We start from the raw sequence: 19681 nt of genomic DNA, 5'->3' as shown, positions 1-19681 counted from the left end.
CGTGTTTCTCTTTGAGGATTTTTATGGTCTGCTAATTAAAAGATAAAACTGGAAAATGTTAATGAGTCTCTTCTTCTGGCAACACTTACTCTTGTTTTGTACAATATTCCTTCACTTACTCTTTCAAAGAGGCACCAATTGTATCATCAGCATCAATTGTAATTTAAAACTTTTCCGACTGATTTCCCTATTAATTAGTCAGTTAGAAGGCTGATGATTAAGCAATCCAAACCATTAAAAAAAAGCCTAGTTATTTGAGGAGGGGAATCACAGATAACGGCAATTTGGGTATCTTCCTTTATATAATTTTGGACAATTTCAGAAACGTACACTCCAACCAATGTATCAAAACGGGAAGAGTTTTCTTCCCCTTCCTCATCTGCCAAACTAAAACCTTTCAAACCGAAACGTCTTCCATTCTTATCCGGTCAATGGCCCCAGGAGGCGATAACGCCTGCCATTGGAACCGGAAGTGACGACACTCGGCCCGCTTCAGCTTTCTCGGCTCTCCAAACCGGCCGTAGATACGTTAGCCACGCCTTCTCGCTCCTGCCCTCAGGGGGGGGGCCCATTAGCGTTCTAGCGCTATGGCAACAGAGTCTGTCCGGAGCGCTCCGGGCCTAGCCAAGCAACGCGTCCGGTGAAGGGCCGGAACAGGGTCCCCCCCTTCCCCCCCACACACACATTCCCTCTTCAGTCCGCTCTTCTCCCCTAGCGGCTGAGAGACAAGGCGGCCTGTATGGCGCCCTGCAAGGGTTTCGTTTGCGTGGTGGAGCTGCACATCCGTACGGTGAGGAAGCCTGAGGGGACCGGGGGGGGAGGGGAGCTGGCCGGAAGCGCCTAAAGGCGTCCTGGAGGGCCCCGCAGGGGTCTTCAAACTTGGCCCTTTTATGACTCATGGACTTCAACTCCCAGAATTCCTCAGCCAGGCATGCTGGGTGAGGAATTCTGGGAGTTGAAGTCCATGAGTCATAAAAGGGCCGAGTTTGAAGACCCCCAGCTTTAGAGGGACGCTGTATCTCTACGGGGGCTTTTGCGGGGGGGGGGGCTGAGAGATTCGAGAAAGGGGAGAACTTGGGTTTTTTGGCGGCGAAGCTAAGAAAAGCTTCAGGGCGGATTCCTGAGCGAAGCGTTGTACGTGGGGAAGCCTTGGGAGGGTTGCCTTTCTTGTTGCGAGGAGGCCGACTCGAGGCTTCGCTCCTCTTTTTCGAGAGCAGCCCTTTGAATTAAAGGCCAGTGGAGGAGGAGGCGGCTTCTTAGTGGGAGTATTTTCTTTCCGCCTTGTTTTAATTCCCTCTCTCCCGACATTAAGCAACTGACGAGTCTTCTTATGGAACGGACGACGCTCTTAACTTCATGACTCTCCTGGTTGCCATAGACCAGTGGTAGGCAACCTCGGCTCTTTTATGACTCATGGACTTCAACTCCCAGAATTCCTGAGCCAGCTTGGCTGGCTCAGGAATTCTGGGAGTTGAAGTCCATGAGTCATAAAAGAGCCGAGGTTGCCTACCCCTGCCATAGACTCTCTGCAAAAAAAAAAAAATAAAAAAAATAAAAATCCGGAGCACCACTAAGCGTTCAGTGAACATCTGGGTTTTTACAGCCAAGATCTGGCACTTCTGTTAGTATCTATGACCCTTTAGAAAATTGGCTCTTTTTCACCCCATTCTCCTTTCCTCAATGGTGAACTAACCGTTAGACTACATCCGGGCATCTCTCTCTTGTTTCTGGCCAGTTACAGTCTTAAAATACAAGTTTGTCTCTTTTTTGTGTGTGCTCTACGTCTGTCCTTTTGAAGAATTTCAGTTGGTTAAATTCAGTGCTGTTCAAGTATTTTCATTTCTATATTTTTAAAGCCAGCATTTTTTTCTCTTTCATGGGCTTCAAGATGAGAAAAGTGTGTGTGTGTGTGTGTGTGTTCTCAAACTTCACATGAAATGCACTACCATTTAGTAGATTGTAACGTTCTTTGCCTTCACTATATCAAATCTGATCCACATATTTATGCTGAGTGCATTACAGTACCACTTTCATAAAGCAGAAACATTTCTGTTTCTTAAATGTATCCATTCTTGGGGACAAGGGAGGGAGAGTAAAGTGTCTTTTGAATAGCTAAGCTTGTGCTGACTGCATGGATATTATTCATATGGTTTTCTTGGCAAAGTAGAAAAATAGTGCCATTCTCTTTGACCAGGATTTTTTTTTTCCAATTCTCAGTCTGGTCTATAGATTTTAGATTTCCTGTTTCAATTCAGATTGTAACCAAACCGGTTTAGTGTCCATGCACAAACATAGTCAGTTAGATGCTTTTACGTGAATGAATTCCCCCCCCCTAAAATAATATTTTTATGAAATTAAAACTGCATACAAAGACTCAAGAGAGCCAGTTTGGTGTAGTGGTTAAGGCACTAAATTGGAAACTGGGAGACTATGGGTTCCAGTCCTGCCTCAGGCCTGTCACTAACAAGCCATAAGTACATGGATCTTCACAATCTTGTCAAGAAAAGTACAGAGACTAGTCCAGGAAGTTGTCAGGAGTCAACAATGACTCAAAGGCATAGGAAAGAAAAAGGATCAAGCACAAAACAAGTGTAAATTTGAAAGCCAGTGAATTCTACAGGTGTATCTTATAGATTAGTTCTTGAGTATTGCTGCAATTCAGATGTACAAAATAAAATACTGAAAAAGTAGCGTTTACTCATCAGATCATTCCAGATTGAGTAAACGCTTTCCACCTTGCAGTTGTTTTTAAGAAAAAATATTAATTTTAACCTGATGGTTGATCTGATTGTTGTTCTTTTATGCCGCCCAGATAATGGCTTAGAAATCTTATTCTCCTAATGCAGTGTTTCTTAATATTTTTCTTCTCATGACCCTTTTCCTTTTAAAGATGCTGAGGACCCCAAAAGAACATTGTATGGGTTATATTTATCAATATTTTTGTATTAAAAATTAAAATTAGCTGTCACTACTGCTTTTCAGATTGTTTGATGGGATTTTTTATATTGTATTCTTTTTTTAACATAGACTGATAAATAATTTTGATTTCCTGGACCCTTGAAAGATCTTGAGGGATCTCCTCAGACCACTCTTTGAGAATCACTGTCTTAATGGTTTATATTTGCTCCTGGTTTGATTTATAAAATTAGTGCACAATGACTTGAGTGGCTAAACAACTGCTGTTCAGAAATTGGTACTATGCTTGGTTTTGCCCTTGTTCTATAAAGTGGGGATACTTACTTTGTTTTTGGTAAAAGTTTTATATGTTGCATAAAAAAACAAGACAACTATCTATTCCTCCAAAAGCTCAGCAAGACTAAATTGATACATAAAATATCTACAAATATTAGAGAAAATTGCTTCTCAAATTGGGTTTATTTTTCTAGTTTTTTATTTATCACATGTGCATAGCTCCATAGCTGTCAAGACATGGAATAGTTTACATGCACAACATGTACCAGTAAATAATAAATTGGAATGTTCATGGTAACACGAGCAGATGACATATTAAAACAATATATCTCAATTTCAAGCAGAGCAAGAAACAGTAAGCCTAAACAATAATCTTTGGTAGATAATCCCAGTTTAATTCCAAATACACTTATCTTCAGCACTTCCGGAAGACTACTGTGAGAGGGTTAATATAGCTTAAAGTGGGAACCATTATAAACATAGATGTGATTATAGAAAACAATGTCTTATTTTACAAAAGTGGGGAACCACCCATGGTTTCTCTCAATGTGAATGGGTAAATAAGGCATAATGTGATTTGCTTGGTTTGATGTAGTGGGTTGGCTTATTCAAGAAACAAAGAAATGCTGCATAACTTCTTTCATCTTGAACATCACACCAAATTTAATAAGAGTACACAGGACCAGGCTCCAAATGTGGGTGGGCTTAGGCATCCACAAGATCCACAGATTTCATCAGAATTCTGAGAGCAGTGTTCTGCATTGTGATACTTTTTGTTCAATACTTGAGTTCACCATAATGACATTTTACTATCACAGAGCTAGTGTCATGGTGCAACATGTAAGTTGTCATTTAACCATTGTGAGTGGAGCTGGAATTGTGCTTTTTGGGAAGTGGGTTTGGGGTTTTAATGGGGGTTCTAATATACAGCTAGTAGCTTGTACAAGATGTCCAGATACTGAATTCCCACATTTACTCTTGAAATTATTATTACAGGTTGCTAATGTTACCATATCACCAAACATTTATTCATCCACTCATCTTCTACTAAAATATATATTGTCATTTCGAAGAAGTAATCAAACAGAAATTTTTTTAGCATGAAAGAATAAATGAACACATCAGAAAGAGCAGTATTCTACAAATAGTGGAAGAAAATTTCAACTTCCCCAACTCTTTAACTAGCTATTCTTGATCAAGGAATGCTCAAAGTATGATGCATAGACTGTGTACAACCATTTGATTGCAATTTATTTAAAAGTTCAGTTATATTTCCTATAACTTGGATTGTAGTTTATAGGTACCTGGGATGGTTGCATTATCATCACTATTGTTTTTATAATCATGCTCATCAAGTTTACTGTGCGTTTCATGCAGTTAACATTTATTAGTCATAGTTAATATGAATAATTGCTCTTTCAGGTAACATGTCCAGGTGTTGCATTAAAATCCAGAGAAGATGTCTATGTCAGTGCATGTATTTTTGGACAACATAAGAAAACTTCATGTGTTCGTGCAATATTTCCCCTGATATTTGATGAGAAATTAATGTTTGAAAAAGTAGGTACTTAAAATATAATGTGTAACATTTAACATATAATTCCTCTTCCAGCACTTTCTTTACCACATTCTTATACATATTTCTGTAATATTTTATTTTCAGCTCACTTTATTTTTGAATTAATGCTTATGTAAGTATTGTAGGTTTGTTTGCATTTTTTATTTTAAAGTTATTTTTTAATAGCTGAGGCTATTGTTTATGGAAGAAATGCAGATTATGAATTCTTCAGGAATTGCATACATTCTATTTGTAGAAATAATTTGTTTCTACAGTCACTTGGTTAATAGGACAGTTTGGTCCCTGAATGGCATGAGTGAACTATAGTATGTGAACTATTGAAAAGAACTTCTAAAAAAAGGAAACTTTTATGAAAATACATAGAGCAATCTTTACAGATATGGCTTTATAGACACCCTGTGCATTATGCTTTATGTTTACTATATAACAATATTTTTCTGGCAGTCTTGATTTTATTTATTGTTCCTTACATTGCAGTGTATATTTTGGTCTGAATAAAATTTTCCAGCAATATGGTAAAACTGTGTAACTGTGGCTATTTCATATAAATGGATATTGTCAACATCAGAAACCACAGGGAAACTGTTCAAAATGGGAGTGTTTGTGTTTGGATTTAAATTGTGCATTTTAAAATAAAGGTTATTTAAAAATCAGTTCTAGGAAAGTTATATTTTTTCCAAACTTGATTCAGCATGCTTCATTTTGTGATGGTAGCTGATTATGACACTGAAGTAAATAAAGTATTCCCTCACTTTTTCAGCACAGCACAAAATTGCAAACCTTGCCATAACATCTGGGGTCCCAGTTTGTATTTTACTATTGTTTGTTTTCACTATTGTTCATTCTGTATGCCTACCTTATTCTGTACACCGCCCCGAGTCCCTCGGGAGAAGGGCGGTTTATAAAAACAAACAAATAAATAAATAAATAAATAAATAAACTGCTTCATGGTCTTAACAAACTTTCCAGCCTTGCTTTCTGGGTTCATACTACGTTCATAATTAAGATCAAACCTTAATTATGGAATCAAATCAAATCTTAATTATGGAATCAAATCTTAATTATGGAATCTACTGAACAAGTCCTACTCAGTTTATTGGGATTACCGTAATTCCCAGTTGGTTATACTGGTCTGAAAATACATGTTCGTAAACTTAGCAGGACTTACTTCTGAGTAGACATATATTGAATGAATATTTTAATTCCTTGACAGAATATAAGTGATATTCCATCCTCTACTAGAATGAAAGAAAATAATTGCTCATTTTCTAAAAGGTATGTTTTTCCAGGTTGAAAGTAAAAGACTTGCACCTATTATTTATGTCAATTTTTAATTTAAGAGTCAAAGCCAGTGCCAAAACAGTTCAGAAGTCAACAGAAAAAATAGCTGCTGCTTAGAAAAAAAGATTCTGTTGCAGTGAGAAGTTGCTGATGTTGTTTGACTGTTTTATTCCCTTAAATAACTTACTCCTCTAAATTATTATAGTGATCATATTTGTTAAATGTCCTAAGGATTGTTTTAGCGGAATTGTTCCATTTCATTTTCTAAAACTTTCATTTTAGGTATATTCTGATGTAGTTGACCCAGGAGATCTTGTTGAACTTTTTAAAAGTAGGTTTTTAGATTTTTTTAAATTACTTTTTATTCCATGTATAAATTATTTTATAGTATACAACATCAAAAATCAATTGGATATTTCAGAAAAAGCTCAGTCATAATATGTAATGTATTAGAAATTTTCTCTGAAATAATTGAAATTCAAATTAAACTATTAAAATAAAAATGATTTCATTGGAACATCTCATTAATATTTTAGATGATTATATATATAACTGTTTAGTATATTTTCTAGAAACATCTGCTTTTAAATAACTGAAATTTTCGTGATTTTAGAGGTTTGTCACAGGCCCTCTTTCATTTCCTCAATATTTCTAAATAACAAAAGGGTGATTAAAAAGAGAATGATAGGATTTAAGACAGAATGTCAATTATTGCGTATTCAGGTTCATTATTTTTGATTTTTTAAGATGCTCATCAGTTTGTTTTTCAGCAAAGGGCATTAAAAATAGGTCTGAGTCTAGTTAGTGTTAAATTGCTAAGCACATTGATTTGTGCTTTAAATTGTAAGCCGCCCTGAGTCTTCGGAGAAGGGCGGGATATAAATTGGATTAATAAAAAAAAAATTGGAAGACTTTCTGCAGATACTATGTAGTTTGCCTTGAACATCATTATGCCTGAAATACTGGGTACAGGTGTACTAATTAAATACTTAGCTTTGCATCCTATTCCCTCAGAAGTAAGTTCCACTAAGCTTTCAGACAGTGGTATGCAAAACTACAGTAAAAATAAATAAGAAATTATTAAACCTGGTTTGAGCTGAAAAAAATTGAAAGCAAAAACATTTACCTACCACCTGATATATGCCAGATTTATGTATTAGAAACAGCTAAATTGAGAAATTAGCTGCATGTTCTTACTGAGTAGTGATGAGAAAAGTTATCATATTATTATTTAGAATGTGGTATACCTACTGATATATCTACCTACTGACCAAAATGCTTGAGCTCAGCACAGAACATTCTCTAACTCCAATTATGATTCTGCATTGTCTTATACTTTAGTCCTGGCAAGACGGGGATATTTTGAGATAAAGAAAGAGAGGACTTTGCTCCACAGATCAAATATCAATTTCTAACCTAAAGTGACACCTGGAGCTTTCAGTATGATTTCATAGCTTACTGGAAAATGCTTTGGGTCTTTATCGCTATCTAATGTGGGGTAGAAAAAATTTCAATCAAAAAAAGAGCATTCCTTCTTGAAAGAAAAACTACGTAAAGGATTGTACTTCAAGAGTAACAACTAGCATTTAGATCATCTGATTCATGATAATTTCATTTTCTGGTCAGTAAATCCAATTTACAGGAATCCGGATGGTTAGGAGCTAAACTGCCCCCCCTTTCTCTCTCTCTCTCTCTCTCTCTCTCTTTCTCTCTCTCTCTCTCTCTCTCTCTCTCTCTCTCTCTCTCTCTCTCTCTCTCTCTCTCTCTCTCTCTCTCTACCCCCCAGTAACCAATAGATGTCCATGATTATAACAAATGCAATAATTTGTACAAAGTTACAGATAATCTGATTGTTGGTTTTTTTAACTTTGTTATTAAAATGACTTCTGATTATAGTTTCCCCTTTTTCTAGCTGACACATCAGTGGTTCAGTTAATTCAAACTGTTCCTCCAGGTATAGTAACAATGTTTTTGTAACACAGTTCTATGGTAATTTTTTGTGTATGACAAGTTATTCCATACAATATAGTTCTTAAGAAAATGTTTTTAGAGTACAATGTTTGTCCATTAATAGGTCCTAGCTGTGCACAGTATTTACCAACTTCTTAAAACTTGAATTGATTCTTCAGTGCAACATCTGTACATGGATTTTATCTTGTGATCAGTTTCCTACAGTTTTTCAGATATGTATACACATTTTATTTTATATGTGAAACAACTTATTTGATTTTAGCGCCTACTAAGAAATGCTGATCAAAGTGTAGAGGTCAGTAATTTTAACCAGTTTTTGTCTTTGCAATATTAAGGTAATTGGTTCTGTAGTTATTTACTTTTGAATGAAATAGAATAGAAATATAACAAACCCTTCACAGTCATCCCAGATTTCTTGTTGTGCATAAATTTGGATTCATAATTTTAAGTAGGTTTTCTGAAGTGGCGCACAAACATGCATACAAAATTGTTGAACATTAAATTTGGGTTGATAATATTAGCTCCTCTCAATAATTTTGTTTTCTTTATTGCATTTCAAAAAGCCATGATTTTTAGGAACCCTTATTTTGATTAATTTATAGATTATATTGTTGGTGAATTCCAAAATCAAAATATGTTTAATATTTTACTTCCACCAAAAGAAGCCATATTTATTGTTGACCTTGGATATCACCATAAACATTTCAAGATAGTTTTTTGATTCCATCTTGGATTAGTACTGTCTTAGGCTTTTCTAATCTAATGGGATATTGCTCTGTGGCATTAGCCAGCAAAGATGAAATTTCATATTTATATTCTATTGGGATCAAGGGAATCTAAACATTCTTAGCTTTGTTGTGTCATGGTCTCTTTTTGTTTGCTTCAGTGCCTATATGTCTATGTATTAATATGTAGTTACTGTTTTTCAGTTAAAACATGTAATTCACTTTCAGTGGGAGAAATTCTAGCCAGTTATGAAGAAAATACAAGAGATTTCCTTTTTCCTGCTCCTAAGTTTCTCCATCAACCACGAAATTCAATCCGTGAGGTTTTAATGAAAAAGGGCTATGATTTTACAGTAAGTGTGTATTATATATCACAAGAATACATCACAAGAACACAAGAATACAAATGTTCATCTATATTTGGGTTTTATTTGACATATTAATGGTTAATCATATAGAACCATTTTTAATTTTTATTATTTATAATGAAACTTATCCGGACTCAGAAGGTAACGAGAGTCATTCCTAAGTAGTGCTTGGACAGGAGATTATCAGGGCATCTTAGAACTGCAGATAAGGGAAGAAAAAGAATTCTTGAAAATTGTAAATGCAAACTATTATGGCCCAGTAGGCTAAGATATTATTTATTTTTCCTATTCTCTGTTGGAAAACTATTCTTTTTTTCTCCTTGAAATAAACTTTCTTCTTTTTTATTTTTTTAATTAATTTTCCAATATTACAATAGTATCTTTAAAAAGCAACATGGTGTCTGGGTTACAATAGTTCCATTTCAGACAAATACATATTATTACAAATCTCCAAGTTGTTGTAACCAATATTTCCTCTCTTGTTTCCTTTAATACATATTATCTCTTATCTAAATTAACATACTTCTCATTGCTATCCATTAGTCATTTAATAGTTTTCTTATATTTGTCAATACCTTGGTATATTTTATATTTTAACATTCCATCTTTAAGACATCAAAACACCTTATATATTTTTCCAGCTTTAATTTTATATTAATATTAAAATTAAACGTTTAAAGTTTCTCATTTTCATATTTCTAAATAACCACCTTTCCCTTTACACAATTTTCTCCGATACCTAGTAATGTAAATACACTTCTTATTTATCTCATTTCCATATCAACAAGTTAGTAGTACAATATAAGAATGGTAGTCATTAGAATACCAATTGTAAGGAGGAGAAAGAGGAGGAGGACAATATAATATTCTTATTTCTCATTTATAGTTTCCACATATTGAAAATTAACCAAAATTTCTCCCGTTTCAACATTTAATACATCCTTTCATGTCACTACATCCAAGTATATTAGTTACATTGTATCATTCTTAACATATATACATCTTAATCCATTTCATTTAAAGAGCTCAATATTTCAATGTTAGTATTCATACATCTGTATTTTGTTTTTTTAATTAGTATTTTTATCTACTCATCAAAACAATCTCTCATAATCCAAGTACAATCCTGTCTATTTTGGTATTACCGTATATACTTGAGTATAAGCCGACTCGAGTATAAGCCGAGACCCCCAATTTCACCCCCAAAAACTGGGAAAAGTTGTTGACTCGAGTATAAGCCGATCCGCCGTTCTGCATGCCTCGGAGGCTGGATCCGCGCTCTGCAAGCCTCTGCCGCCAGCAGAGGCTCGATCCGCCATTTTGCAAGCCTGAATACACAGGAATACCCTGTGTGGCCGCGGCTCTCGGGGAAGCCCTGGCTGTCCGCTTCCTCACTCCACGCTGCCATTCGGGGCCCGCGCGTTCCCCGGGCAAATCGCGGCGCCCAGCAGGCGAGGAAACACGCCCGTTCCAGTCGCCCCCCCTTCCCTCAGGAGACGCGAAGCAAGTGACCGCCCGGAGCTTACCGAGGACTTGCGCGCGGCCGAGGCTTCGGTACTTTCAGGATCGCGCGCATCTCTCCCAAGCCGCCGCCGTCCGGAGACCTGCCGAAGTTTGGGGAGGTTTGGGGAGGTACGCGCGCACCTCCCCAAACCTCCCCAAACGTCGGCAGGTCTCCGTTCCTCCGCGCAGACCTGCCGACGTTTGGGGAGGTTTGGGCGCCTCCCCAAACCTCCCCAGGTCTCCGTTCCTCCTGCCGAAGTTTGGGGAGGTTTGGGCGCCTCCCCAAACCTCCCCAGGTCTCCGTTCCTCCGCGCAGACCTGCCGACGTTTGGGGAGGTTTGGGCACCTCCCCAAACCTCCCCAGGTCTCCGTTCCTCCTGCCGAAGTTTGGGGAGGTTTGGGCGCCTCCCCAAACCTCCCCAGGTCTCACTATACACATTCACCCAGAAGTGACTCCCTCTGTCCTGACAGGGGATTATTCCCCTCCAAGTACATCTAGAATGGTAGTCAAAAGAATTGTTAAGTAGTTTTTACCTTTCACAAATCTCTTTCAACTTCTTTAGTTGATTGCTTTGGCATTTTTCTGCTACATCTGTTAGCTTTTGTATAAGCTTAGGAGGGGGAAAAACAGATATGTCATAGACTGTACCAGCCACACATTCTGTTGATAAGTATTGCACAGATAGTCTTCAGGTTGTGACCCTAATGGAGACTGCCATTAAATAATGTTAAATGAACTGCCTCAAGTAATGACCAGCCATACGTATTCTCCTCAGTGCATTCATTAAAGAGTGCACTGGTCATTAATTGAGGGTGGGGGAGATCCTGGGAGGCCTAATGCAAGCACCAGCCCGCCTGCCTCAGGTCTCCCCCACCCCCAGATACTGGGCTTCAGCACAGCTGGCTGTCTTGCCAAAGAGAAACATCTGGGAAGGAAAACCCTGTCTTACCTCTTTCCCAATTCTGCCTCTGCCCTTCCTCCTACCAAGGTGTTCTGGGACTAGTTCCCTAGCCTTTTGGAGCTTTTGGTGTTCGCCCATCAGCTGTCTACGGGGAGGCAACAAAGCTGCCTCTCTAGGCTTTGAGAAAAGGCCCCTTGCACAAAAGGCAGCTTCAGGACGAGCTTCCAAAAACCCTTTCCTTCCTTAACGCCCTCCCCACCTTCCCCCAGAAAGCCATATTTCTTTTTTTTTTATTGAAAATTTTTATTGAAGTTACAATATTATCCCCTCCCCAACCCACCCCAGAACCCCTCCCCCTCCCCCATATTTCTTCAATAACAAAAACATAAAAAGCTGGTTGGGATGTACTCGCTGATTTCCCCCCCCCCTTTTTTTAGATGCTAAAACTAAACTCTCCCTCTGCCTTCCAACCAATATCCCTTTTTAAAATCTTACCTTGGCTCCAGATGGAAGAGTAGAGGAACTAAGCTAGTAAGGAGAGAATTTTTTTCTGCAACTTTTTACTCCTGAAGTAGTAGTAGTAGTAATAGTAGTAGTAGGAATAATAATAATAAATCCCTAAAAGTTGTGCCAGAAAATGGAGGACGCTGGGTCTTTGCAAGTTTTAGCTGTCTGTCAGACTGCCTGAAAAGGGCGGCCTTCAGGCAGCCAGGCGGACAGCTAAAGCTTGCAAAGACCCAGTGTCCTCCATTTTCTGGCATAACCTTCGGAGATTACTTTAAAAAAAAAACACAAAAAAAAACTTCAGAGGAAAAACAGCTGCAGAAACATTTTGTCTCCTTGCTGGCTTGGTTCAGGCAGCCAGGCGGACAGCTAAAGCTTGCAAAGACCCAGCGTCCTCCATTTTCTGGCATAACCTTCGGAGATTACTTTAAAAAAAACAACAAAAAAAAACTTCAGAGGAAAAACAGCTGCAGAAACTTTTTGTCTCCTTGCTGGCTTGGTTCATCTACTCTTCAGCCAGGAGGGAGTCCAAGGCCTAGAGAAGGAGAGCTTTGCAGCATCCCTATGGACAGCTGATGGGCAGACAGCTGAAAGAAGCAGGCAGGCAGGGCGCGGAGGAACGGAGACCTGCAGGTCTCGGACGGCGGTGGCTTGGGAGAGGTGCGCGCGATCCCGGAAGCACCAAAGCCTCGGCCGCGCACAAGTCCTCGGTAAGTTTTTTTTGTTGACTGGAGTATAAGCCGAAGTGGAATTTTTCAGCCCAAAAAGTGGGCTGAAAAATTCGGCTTATACTCAAGTATATACGGTATCTATTTCAGGCCTCTTAAGTATGTCCATATTCCTTCAATCTTATTCTTGCTTTCTTCCTTTGCCATGTCATTTTTCGCTTCTTTGCCTCAGGGTCATCAAACCATTCTTGTGTTGTTATATCATATTGAAGTAGCCCTTCAGTCTCCATTTTTGAAGGATTGAGGGGTCTGTTAACAGCGCCAAATCATCTCATTATTTTCACCTCTTAATATAATTGTCCTGGACTGAATAAATTTTTTTCCTCCTGTTTCTCATTTTGGTCTTCAAAAGTCTGTACTTGTTGAATAGTTAATTCTTCTGCCAATGTATTTGATTGTTCAATTTCTTCTGTTAAGTTCTGTCCCGATAAAATATTAGTTGTAGTCACAATTTGAGTTTGTTTCTTTGAGATGCTTTCTAATTCTTTTCCAAAAGGTCTTATTTCATCGCCAGCTGTAGAAAGGAACTGATAAATTTGGTAGGATATTTCCCACATGGCATAGATTTGTTTTTGAAACTTCCATGGTGGAGTTTCACGTCTGGTGTTCAAGGTTAATCTTATCTTGTTTTTCTTAAATGTTTTCTTATTTTTTTTTTAAAAGAGTCAGATTGCAATTTCAGGTTTAGCCACTGGGTGTCCCCCAAGTGCTTTGAAAGTTCTTTTCTTTTAGTCTGTTTCTTTTTTCAACTTTTTTTAAAAAACACCCCTGAGCTTGCTCGCTGCTTATTTGAAGGGAGGGTTGAATTTCCCCCTCCCTCTCCACAGGGAGGAAGGTACTTAGCAGCTTATTTAGGTGAAAAGAAGAAGATTAAGGTATAAGAGAGGAATCTTAACCCCGTCTCTTCCACGCTGCTTTAATGTTGCCTGGTGGTAAGTATTATTTCGGCTGTCTGCAACCTAGTAACTGGCCATATTACTATGGCCGGTCTTTCGTCCGCCAGTTCAAAGGGAATGCAGGCACTAATGGGGGGGGGTTGCAGCTCCCCCGTGTTTCTGGAAAAGCCCCTTGCTGGTTGCCCCTCCAGGGTGACTCTTTGGCCCTTTTAGGACCCCCCAGCGATGTGAAACTGGACGTGGAAGATGAGAGCCATACTCCAGACATCCATGTCGGATGGCTCAGCAAACCGGACGTCTAAACTTTCTTCTTGCTAACATTAAATTAATTTGATATGTATTGCTAAATCAGTGAGTTGGGGATGTACTTTTGTATTTCTCCTTTGTTTTTACTATCACACACTGTAAAGAGCAAAGTGAAAATTCATAGCTTACAATCAAGATACGTGTTTTGCATTGAAAAATCTTAAATTCAAAACCTAGTATCTGATCCAAAGGATCATTAACAACACAAAATAGTTCTCTTAATATTGCAGAAATTTGGTGATGTTGAGAGTAAATAGTAGTGGGCTTGATGAGTAAACCATATGATTAGGTATAAATCAGGAAGACAGTATATACATATATCCATGATATTCATGAATCAGAAATGATATGATTTGTAATTACATTGACTCAACTTTTTTTGAATTGTAACACTTCATTCCTTACTTACATAAGCTTTGGGTAAAGATACTGTACTCATGTTCAAGAAAGGAAGAGCAGCACCCTTTACTACCATTCTACTTAGGTTGGTTGTTTGCTTTACAAATTTGAGAATAATGCTGTAAACAATGTCTTTTGTCATCACTAATATACTTAATACAAATAGGAAAGAAATGATAAGTTATTAGAAAGGATATCCTCATTTCTCTAGTATATATTTCAAAACATTTAGAAGTTATGGTTCCAGTTTGCACATGCGGCGCTTCCGGACGTGCAGGAACAGTCAGCTTCCTGCCGTCCGTTCTTTCTCTTTCGGAGGACCCTGAAAAGTGTAAAAAATTGCCCTGGAGGGGTGACTACTGTGAGGAGGCCTTCCCTGCGATTGCGGAAGGGCAGCAGCCCTCCGCTTGAATCTGGGACAACTCCTTTGGCCCGAAGAAGAAGAGACCGGCCATCAAGATGGCCGATCATTAAGCTGCTCCCTGCTGAAAGCCAAAAGCACTACCTAGCACAAAGAAGCAATCTGGAGGACCTGGGTGAGACTCTACCTTTTTTACTCCCTTAACTAATTTCCTGTGGGACTTTTCCTGAAAATTTCTTTTCCCCACTTTTTGAGAAAACGGCAAATATTTACTTTGGGAACAAATCTTAAAGCCTTAAAGAAAATCAAGTAATTTAGCAAAGGAATTGAGTAATTTTATCTGTGTTTACTAAAAAGTTCCTATTTTTTGGTGGGGATCTACTACCCTATTTCCTCTCTAAGCTGTGAATTAAAGAAAAAAAAGAACTAATGCTGCAAAGGTTTTATATTAATATGGGGGAAAAAGGTAATTTCTACATTGCATTGTATATGCTAGTGATGACATCTTGTGGCGAAACCTGGTACAGCAAGTGATTTTTTTCTCTTGTTGTGAGAATTGACTGAAAAACAGAGCTGTCCTTGACATTACTTTTAAAGATAAGTGTGGGAACACCTGTCACTGAAAACAACTCTTGGAGGTGGATAATCTTTGACTATTATTAAAATAGCCTCCATGGAAGATTTAGCTGCAAATAACAACAAAATGGATGAATATATCCCACCACTTGATTATAAACTGATACTGGACACGATTTTGGCAATGACAGAGCAAATTAAAGCCAAATTGCAAGAAAAATCTGACAACTTAAAGCCACCAAATCAAATTCTGACCTTAAATGAGGCAATAATAATCCAAGAGCAAATAGAAGAAATAGAAACCAACACTAAAACAGGAGATTTCAAAGAACAACAAATGCAATCTACAGAGAATCTTAAAGTCCAAATTTCAACATCAACTACAAAACTTATAGCTCAAAAAGCAATAGCACCTGAAGAAAGCAATATTAAGAGTGAAGACACTAAAGGCCTTCAAATATACCTTAGTGAGAATGCAACTAATCAAATGACAACCATCACAACCATCTACTACTCTCTACCTAATCCAGATGGAACTGGAAGAAGGAAAAGACATGCATGATTTAATGACAACTATATTACATCAATCATCAAAAACTGAACTATTAAAACAAATCTTCAGTGGTTACAAAGGGGACATTTTCTTTGCAAAACTGATATTTGGATGCTCTCCCTGGATTCAAATAAGGGGTTTAGGAAGAAAGGGAGATATATTTGAGAATGTAAGGCAAGAAGGCAAGAGTTAGATTTAAAAAAAAAACTGAACTTGTTTTTTTGGGAGGGTTTCCTAAGATTAGAGTATAAAAATACCTTTCAATGGATTAAGGGGAATCTCTAAAAAATATAATTGATTTTACATTTAGGTCTTAGATCTGTAAGGGAAGACAAAAGTAAGCTCTTAGAATATAATTCTGAACTATATTATAGAATTTGGAATGATATATCAAAAGATATTATTTTAACAATTGATGTATGGTTAAGACGATGTAAGATAGTATTTTAATAGTTGTTGAATGGTTAAGACAAAATAACTTCCTAATAATTGGTGATTTGTTAAGATGAAAATGAGATTTTAATGATAAAACATAAGAATGTTTTGTAATGAACAATGTAAGTTTTATAGACAAGAGAATTATTCTTTATTGAAATAGGGTATTGTGGGTCACCCAAAAATTAAGCTTTCTTTTTTATATTATAGGCTATTCTAGAATATTCTGTTGCAATTAGATAAAATTTAAAAACAGGATATTGATATGTATTAATGAAAATATATTGAAAATTTTGTTAATTGACTAGGTTACAACTAGAAATGTATTAATTTGACTATTTTGACTATCTGATAATTAATGGAATCAGAGAGGGAATCCTTGTTGATGCAACCTGAACTACTTACAACTTGTTATTTGTTATTTTGACTACCCAACCACCGTATTGCTTCATAAATACATGTATATGTAAATATCAAAAGATCAATAAAACTTGTATAAAAAACATTTAGAAATTATGTGATTGATGGCTGAACAGAATGTCTACTTTTACTTAGTATTATATAATATGCCTTGAAAATTCCTGAGAAATGCTTTTAAAAAGCAACAAGTTGAAATAACATCAGATTTTAATTGTTGCAGAAAAGCAATATAATTGCTAGTAATTGAATTGTCAAAAATGCAAATGTTATCTTCTTGACATTTACTATTTCTGTTCTGTCTATTTTTATTAAAGGCTGAAATTAACAAAAGAAATTATTAAAATTAGGAATAGTTTGTTACAGTGTATATCATTTATTTCTTTGTCATCATGTATCTATTCATTTGGAGCTTTATGTTCAATTACTGTCTCTTAGGGAATTGCACCAAAATTGAAGTTTCACACAACTTGTGTTATTTCAGACAGTCTGTTAAGTTCACCAAAAGTTCAGAAGCAGAAACAGGTTAGTATAAAATGGCAAACAGTTCCTATAATATTTTATTACATTTATTCTTTTGTACTTCGTTGAAATAACTTTTATGAAGCTTCATGTAAATTTCATTCTTAAATAAAAGATTGCTTAAATTGTAATGTTTGCTTGAAAGTGAAAGACTGCTGAGTAAAATCTTATATGCTTAATAAAACAGTTAAAATAGTTAAAAGTATTTGACAATCATCTGTTAGCAAAACAAAATATTATTATTCCTGTGGTAAATGTTTCCTTCACTCTGTGTAGTTTTTGATATAATCATTAAGTACTGTCAGTAGAAAAACTTTGGCTTTTTACTATTCATTTTTCTTTTTTATTGATAAATGTTTATTTTATTCAGAAAATAAAATACAACATCCAAAGGGAAAAGAATAACAAAGATAAAACAAAACTAGACAAAACATTAAATAAGAAAAAAAGATGAGTTAAAAGGACACAAAACAAAAACACATATTATCCTCCCTAGTTGAACACTAACAAATTTATTGCAACAATAATAGCTTCCCTCTTGCAAAACAGGTCCAAGATTCATAAACTTTTATGTCTATTTGCAACCCAATCTGACATATCATATATTACAGTACATTACATACGTAAGCCCTCTGTTAACAATCTGTTACTGTAATTAATTCATTGAAAGTCTACCACGGTTTGTTATTCATCTAGAGCACGGGTGTCAAACTAGCGACATCATGTGACATGCCGTGATGTATCGTAACTTTTTTCCCATTGCCAGCAATGGCTGGGCACAGTTTTGGCGAGACGCATCTAGTCCACAGGCCGGCAATTTGACACCCCTGATCTAGAGCCATGGTGGCATAGTGGTTAGAATGTAGTATTGCAGACTAATTCTGCCAACTGCTAGCAGTTTGATCCTACCAGCTCAAGGTTGACAGTCTTCCATCCTTGGTAAATGAGTATGAGTAAAATGAGGATCCAGATTGTTGGGGGCAATATGCTGACTCGGTAAATCTCTTAGAGAGGGCTTTAAAGCACTATGAAGTGGTATATAAGCCTACGTGCTACTGCTATTTGTATTATCTACTACAAATCACCCCATTCAGGATCAAATATCTGTTTGGCATTTAATAGTAAAACCTTTTCTTAGGATTTTAATTGGGAACTTTGCCAAAAATTGCATCACATTTCCCAGGTTCATAAGACTCTGTTGTAAATATCTCTGCAGCATCCATTGTTCAAAAAGTCTTTTTTTAAAAACAGCATTCATCTTGCCAAGAAAGTCCAGTCCATCATTTATCAATTCCATTATCTCAGAATTTCTTGTATTCATATTCCTTTCAATCTTTTCTGGCAGATCTATAATTTTCAGACCAGATTTTTTTCTTTTTCATATCTGACAGCAATAAATCAGATTCCAATTCATCAAGTTGCAAATCAAGCCCAACTATTATTTCCTGGTTTGGGGTATCATCTTGGATTTGGTTCAAAGCTGTTGTTGACCTATCAAATTTTTATTTACATTTTTAAAAAATCCCTGTGAATTGTACAGCGTTCTTTTTTCAAATGCTTTGTGAACATTGTGAAAAAAACACTTTTCCTTCCAAGGACAAGAGAAGCAGATAAATCATATCCTACCATTCACAGAGAAAAATTGAGATTATTTTTTTTTCAGAATAAAAAGTGATTACTAGAAAGGTAATTTTTCCATCAAAAGTTAAAAAATAAAGATCAGAACTCTTTTTTTAAGCGCTAAAAAGAACAAAACTTGTAATAAAATCCTGTATAAAATGTAAGTCCAATTGGATGACTTTTGCTGCCAGAAAATGTACTTTCACCACTGACTTCCTTACAGTGAATGTGAAAGTGGTTTAGAATTCAATAGTAAAAAATAAAAAACCAGAAGAAAGTAATAAAAGTCCAACAATGGATTGTAGGATAGATAAGTAGTTGACTAGTTGGTTAAAATGTAGATCAAAGATTAGAAACACTTCAGAAAGTGGAATTAAAGTTCAGACAACCTTTTTAAAAAAATGAATAGCTAAAGGAAAAAGATGGCAAGAGATCTGACCTTCTGGTCATTCCTTAGCGAGAACTGAGGTCTTCTAGATCCCTCTTCTCCATAGGTAAATGGTCATCCTAAGGTCATCTTGGGTCTTTCCTAGTTTCCCCTTCAAAAACAGGGAGTAAGTAACCAAATAACCAGTTTTGGCCATGAAATCAGCTGTTCAGCAGGAGAAAAGGAATTGCCCGCTGATCAGCACACCATCTTGGGTTCTAGTATTCATTTTTCAACTAGCTGAGGTAGATTTGCTATTCTTTCAGACCATGGAAAATGGTTCCTTTCAGATGTAGGGTAACTGAGGCAGTAAATAGTGTTAGATAGTAGGGAAACATGGGGCTAAAGATAGAAAAACTGGCTTTCTTTCATTTAGAAGCCAAGATAATAATTTACTAAACTGGTTGAAGTTTTGT

At 36.6% G+C, this 19681-nt stretch overlaps 1 protein-coding gene across 1 annotated transcript in view; it reads left to right on the top strand.

The window, feature by feature from the left end:
- Positions 1–552: 552 nt before the first annotated feature.
- Positions 553–19681, top strand: part of SPATA6 (spermatogenesis associated 6) — a 45830-nt gene continuing 26701 nt past the window's right edge. Inside the window, exons 1-7 of the mRNA XM_081325478.1 lie at positions 553–790; positions 4615–4752; positions 6335–6383; positions 7965–8006; positions 8127–8158; positions 8874–9101; positions 17135–17221. Coding sequence (XP_081181604.1) covers positions 740–790; positions 4615–4752; positions 6335–6383; positions 7965–8006; positions 8127–8158; positions 8874–9101; positions 17135–17221 — 627 coding nt within the window. The 5' untranslated portion in view covers positions 553–739. The remainder of the gene's footprint in view (positions 791–4614; positions 4753–6334; positions 6384–7964; positions 8007–8126; positions 8159–8873; positions 9102–17134; positions 17222–19681) is intronic.

This window comes from Vipera berus (assembly GCF_964194415.1).
Source record: "Vipera berus genome assembly, chromosome: 3".
Taxonomy (NCBI): domain Eukaryota; kingdom Metazoa; phylum Chordata; class Lepidosauria; order Squamata; family Viperidae; genus Vipera; species Vipera berus.
The sequence above is the reverse complement of the archived record's forward strand: the minus strand, read 5'-3'. Positions and strand labels throughout refer to the sequence as shown.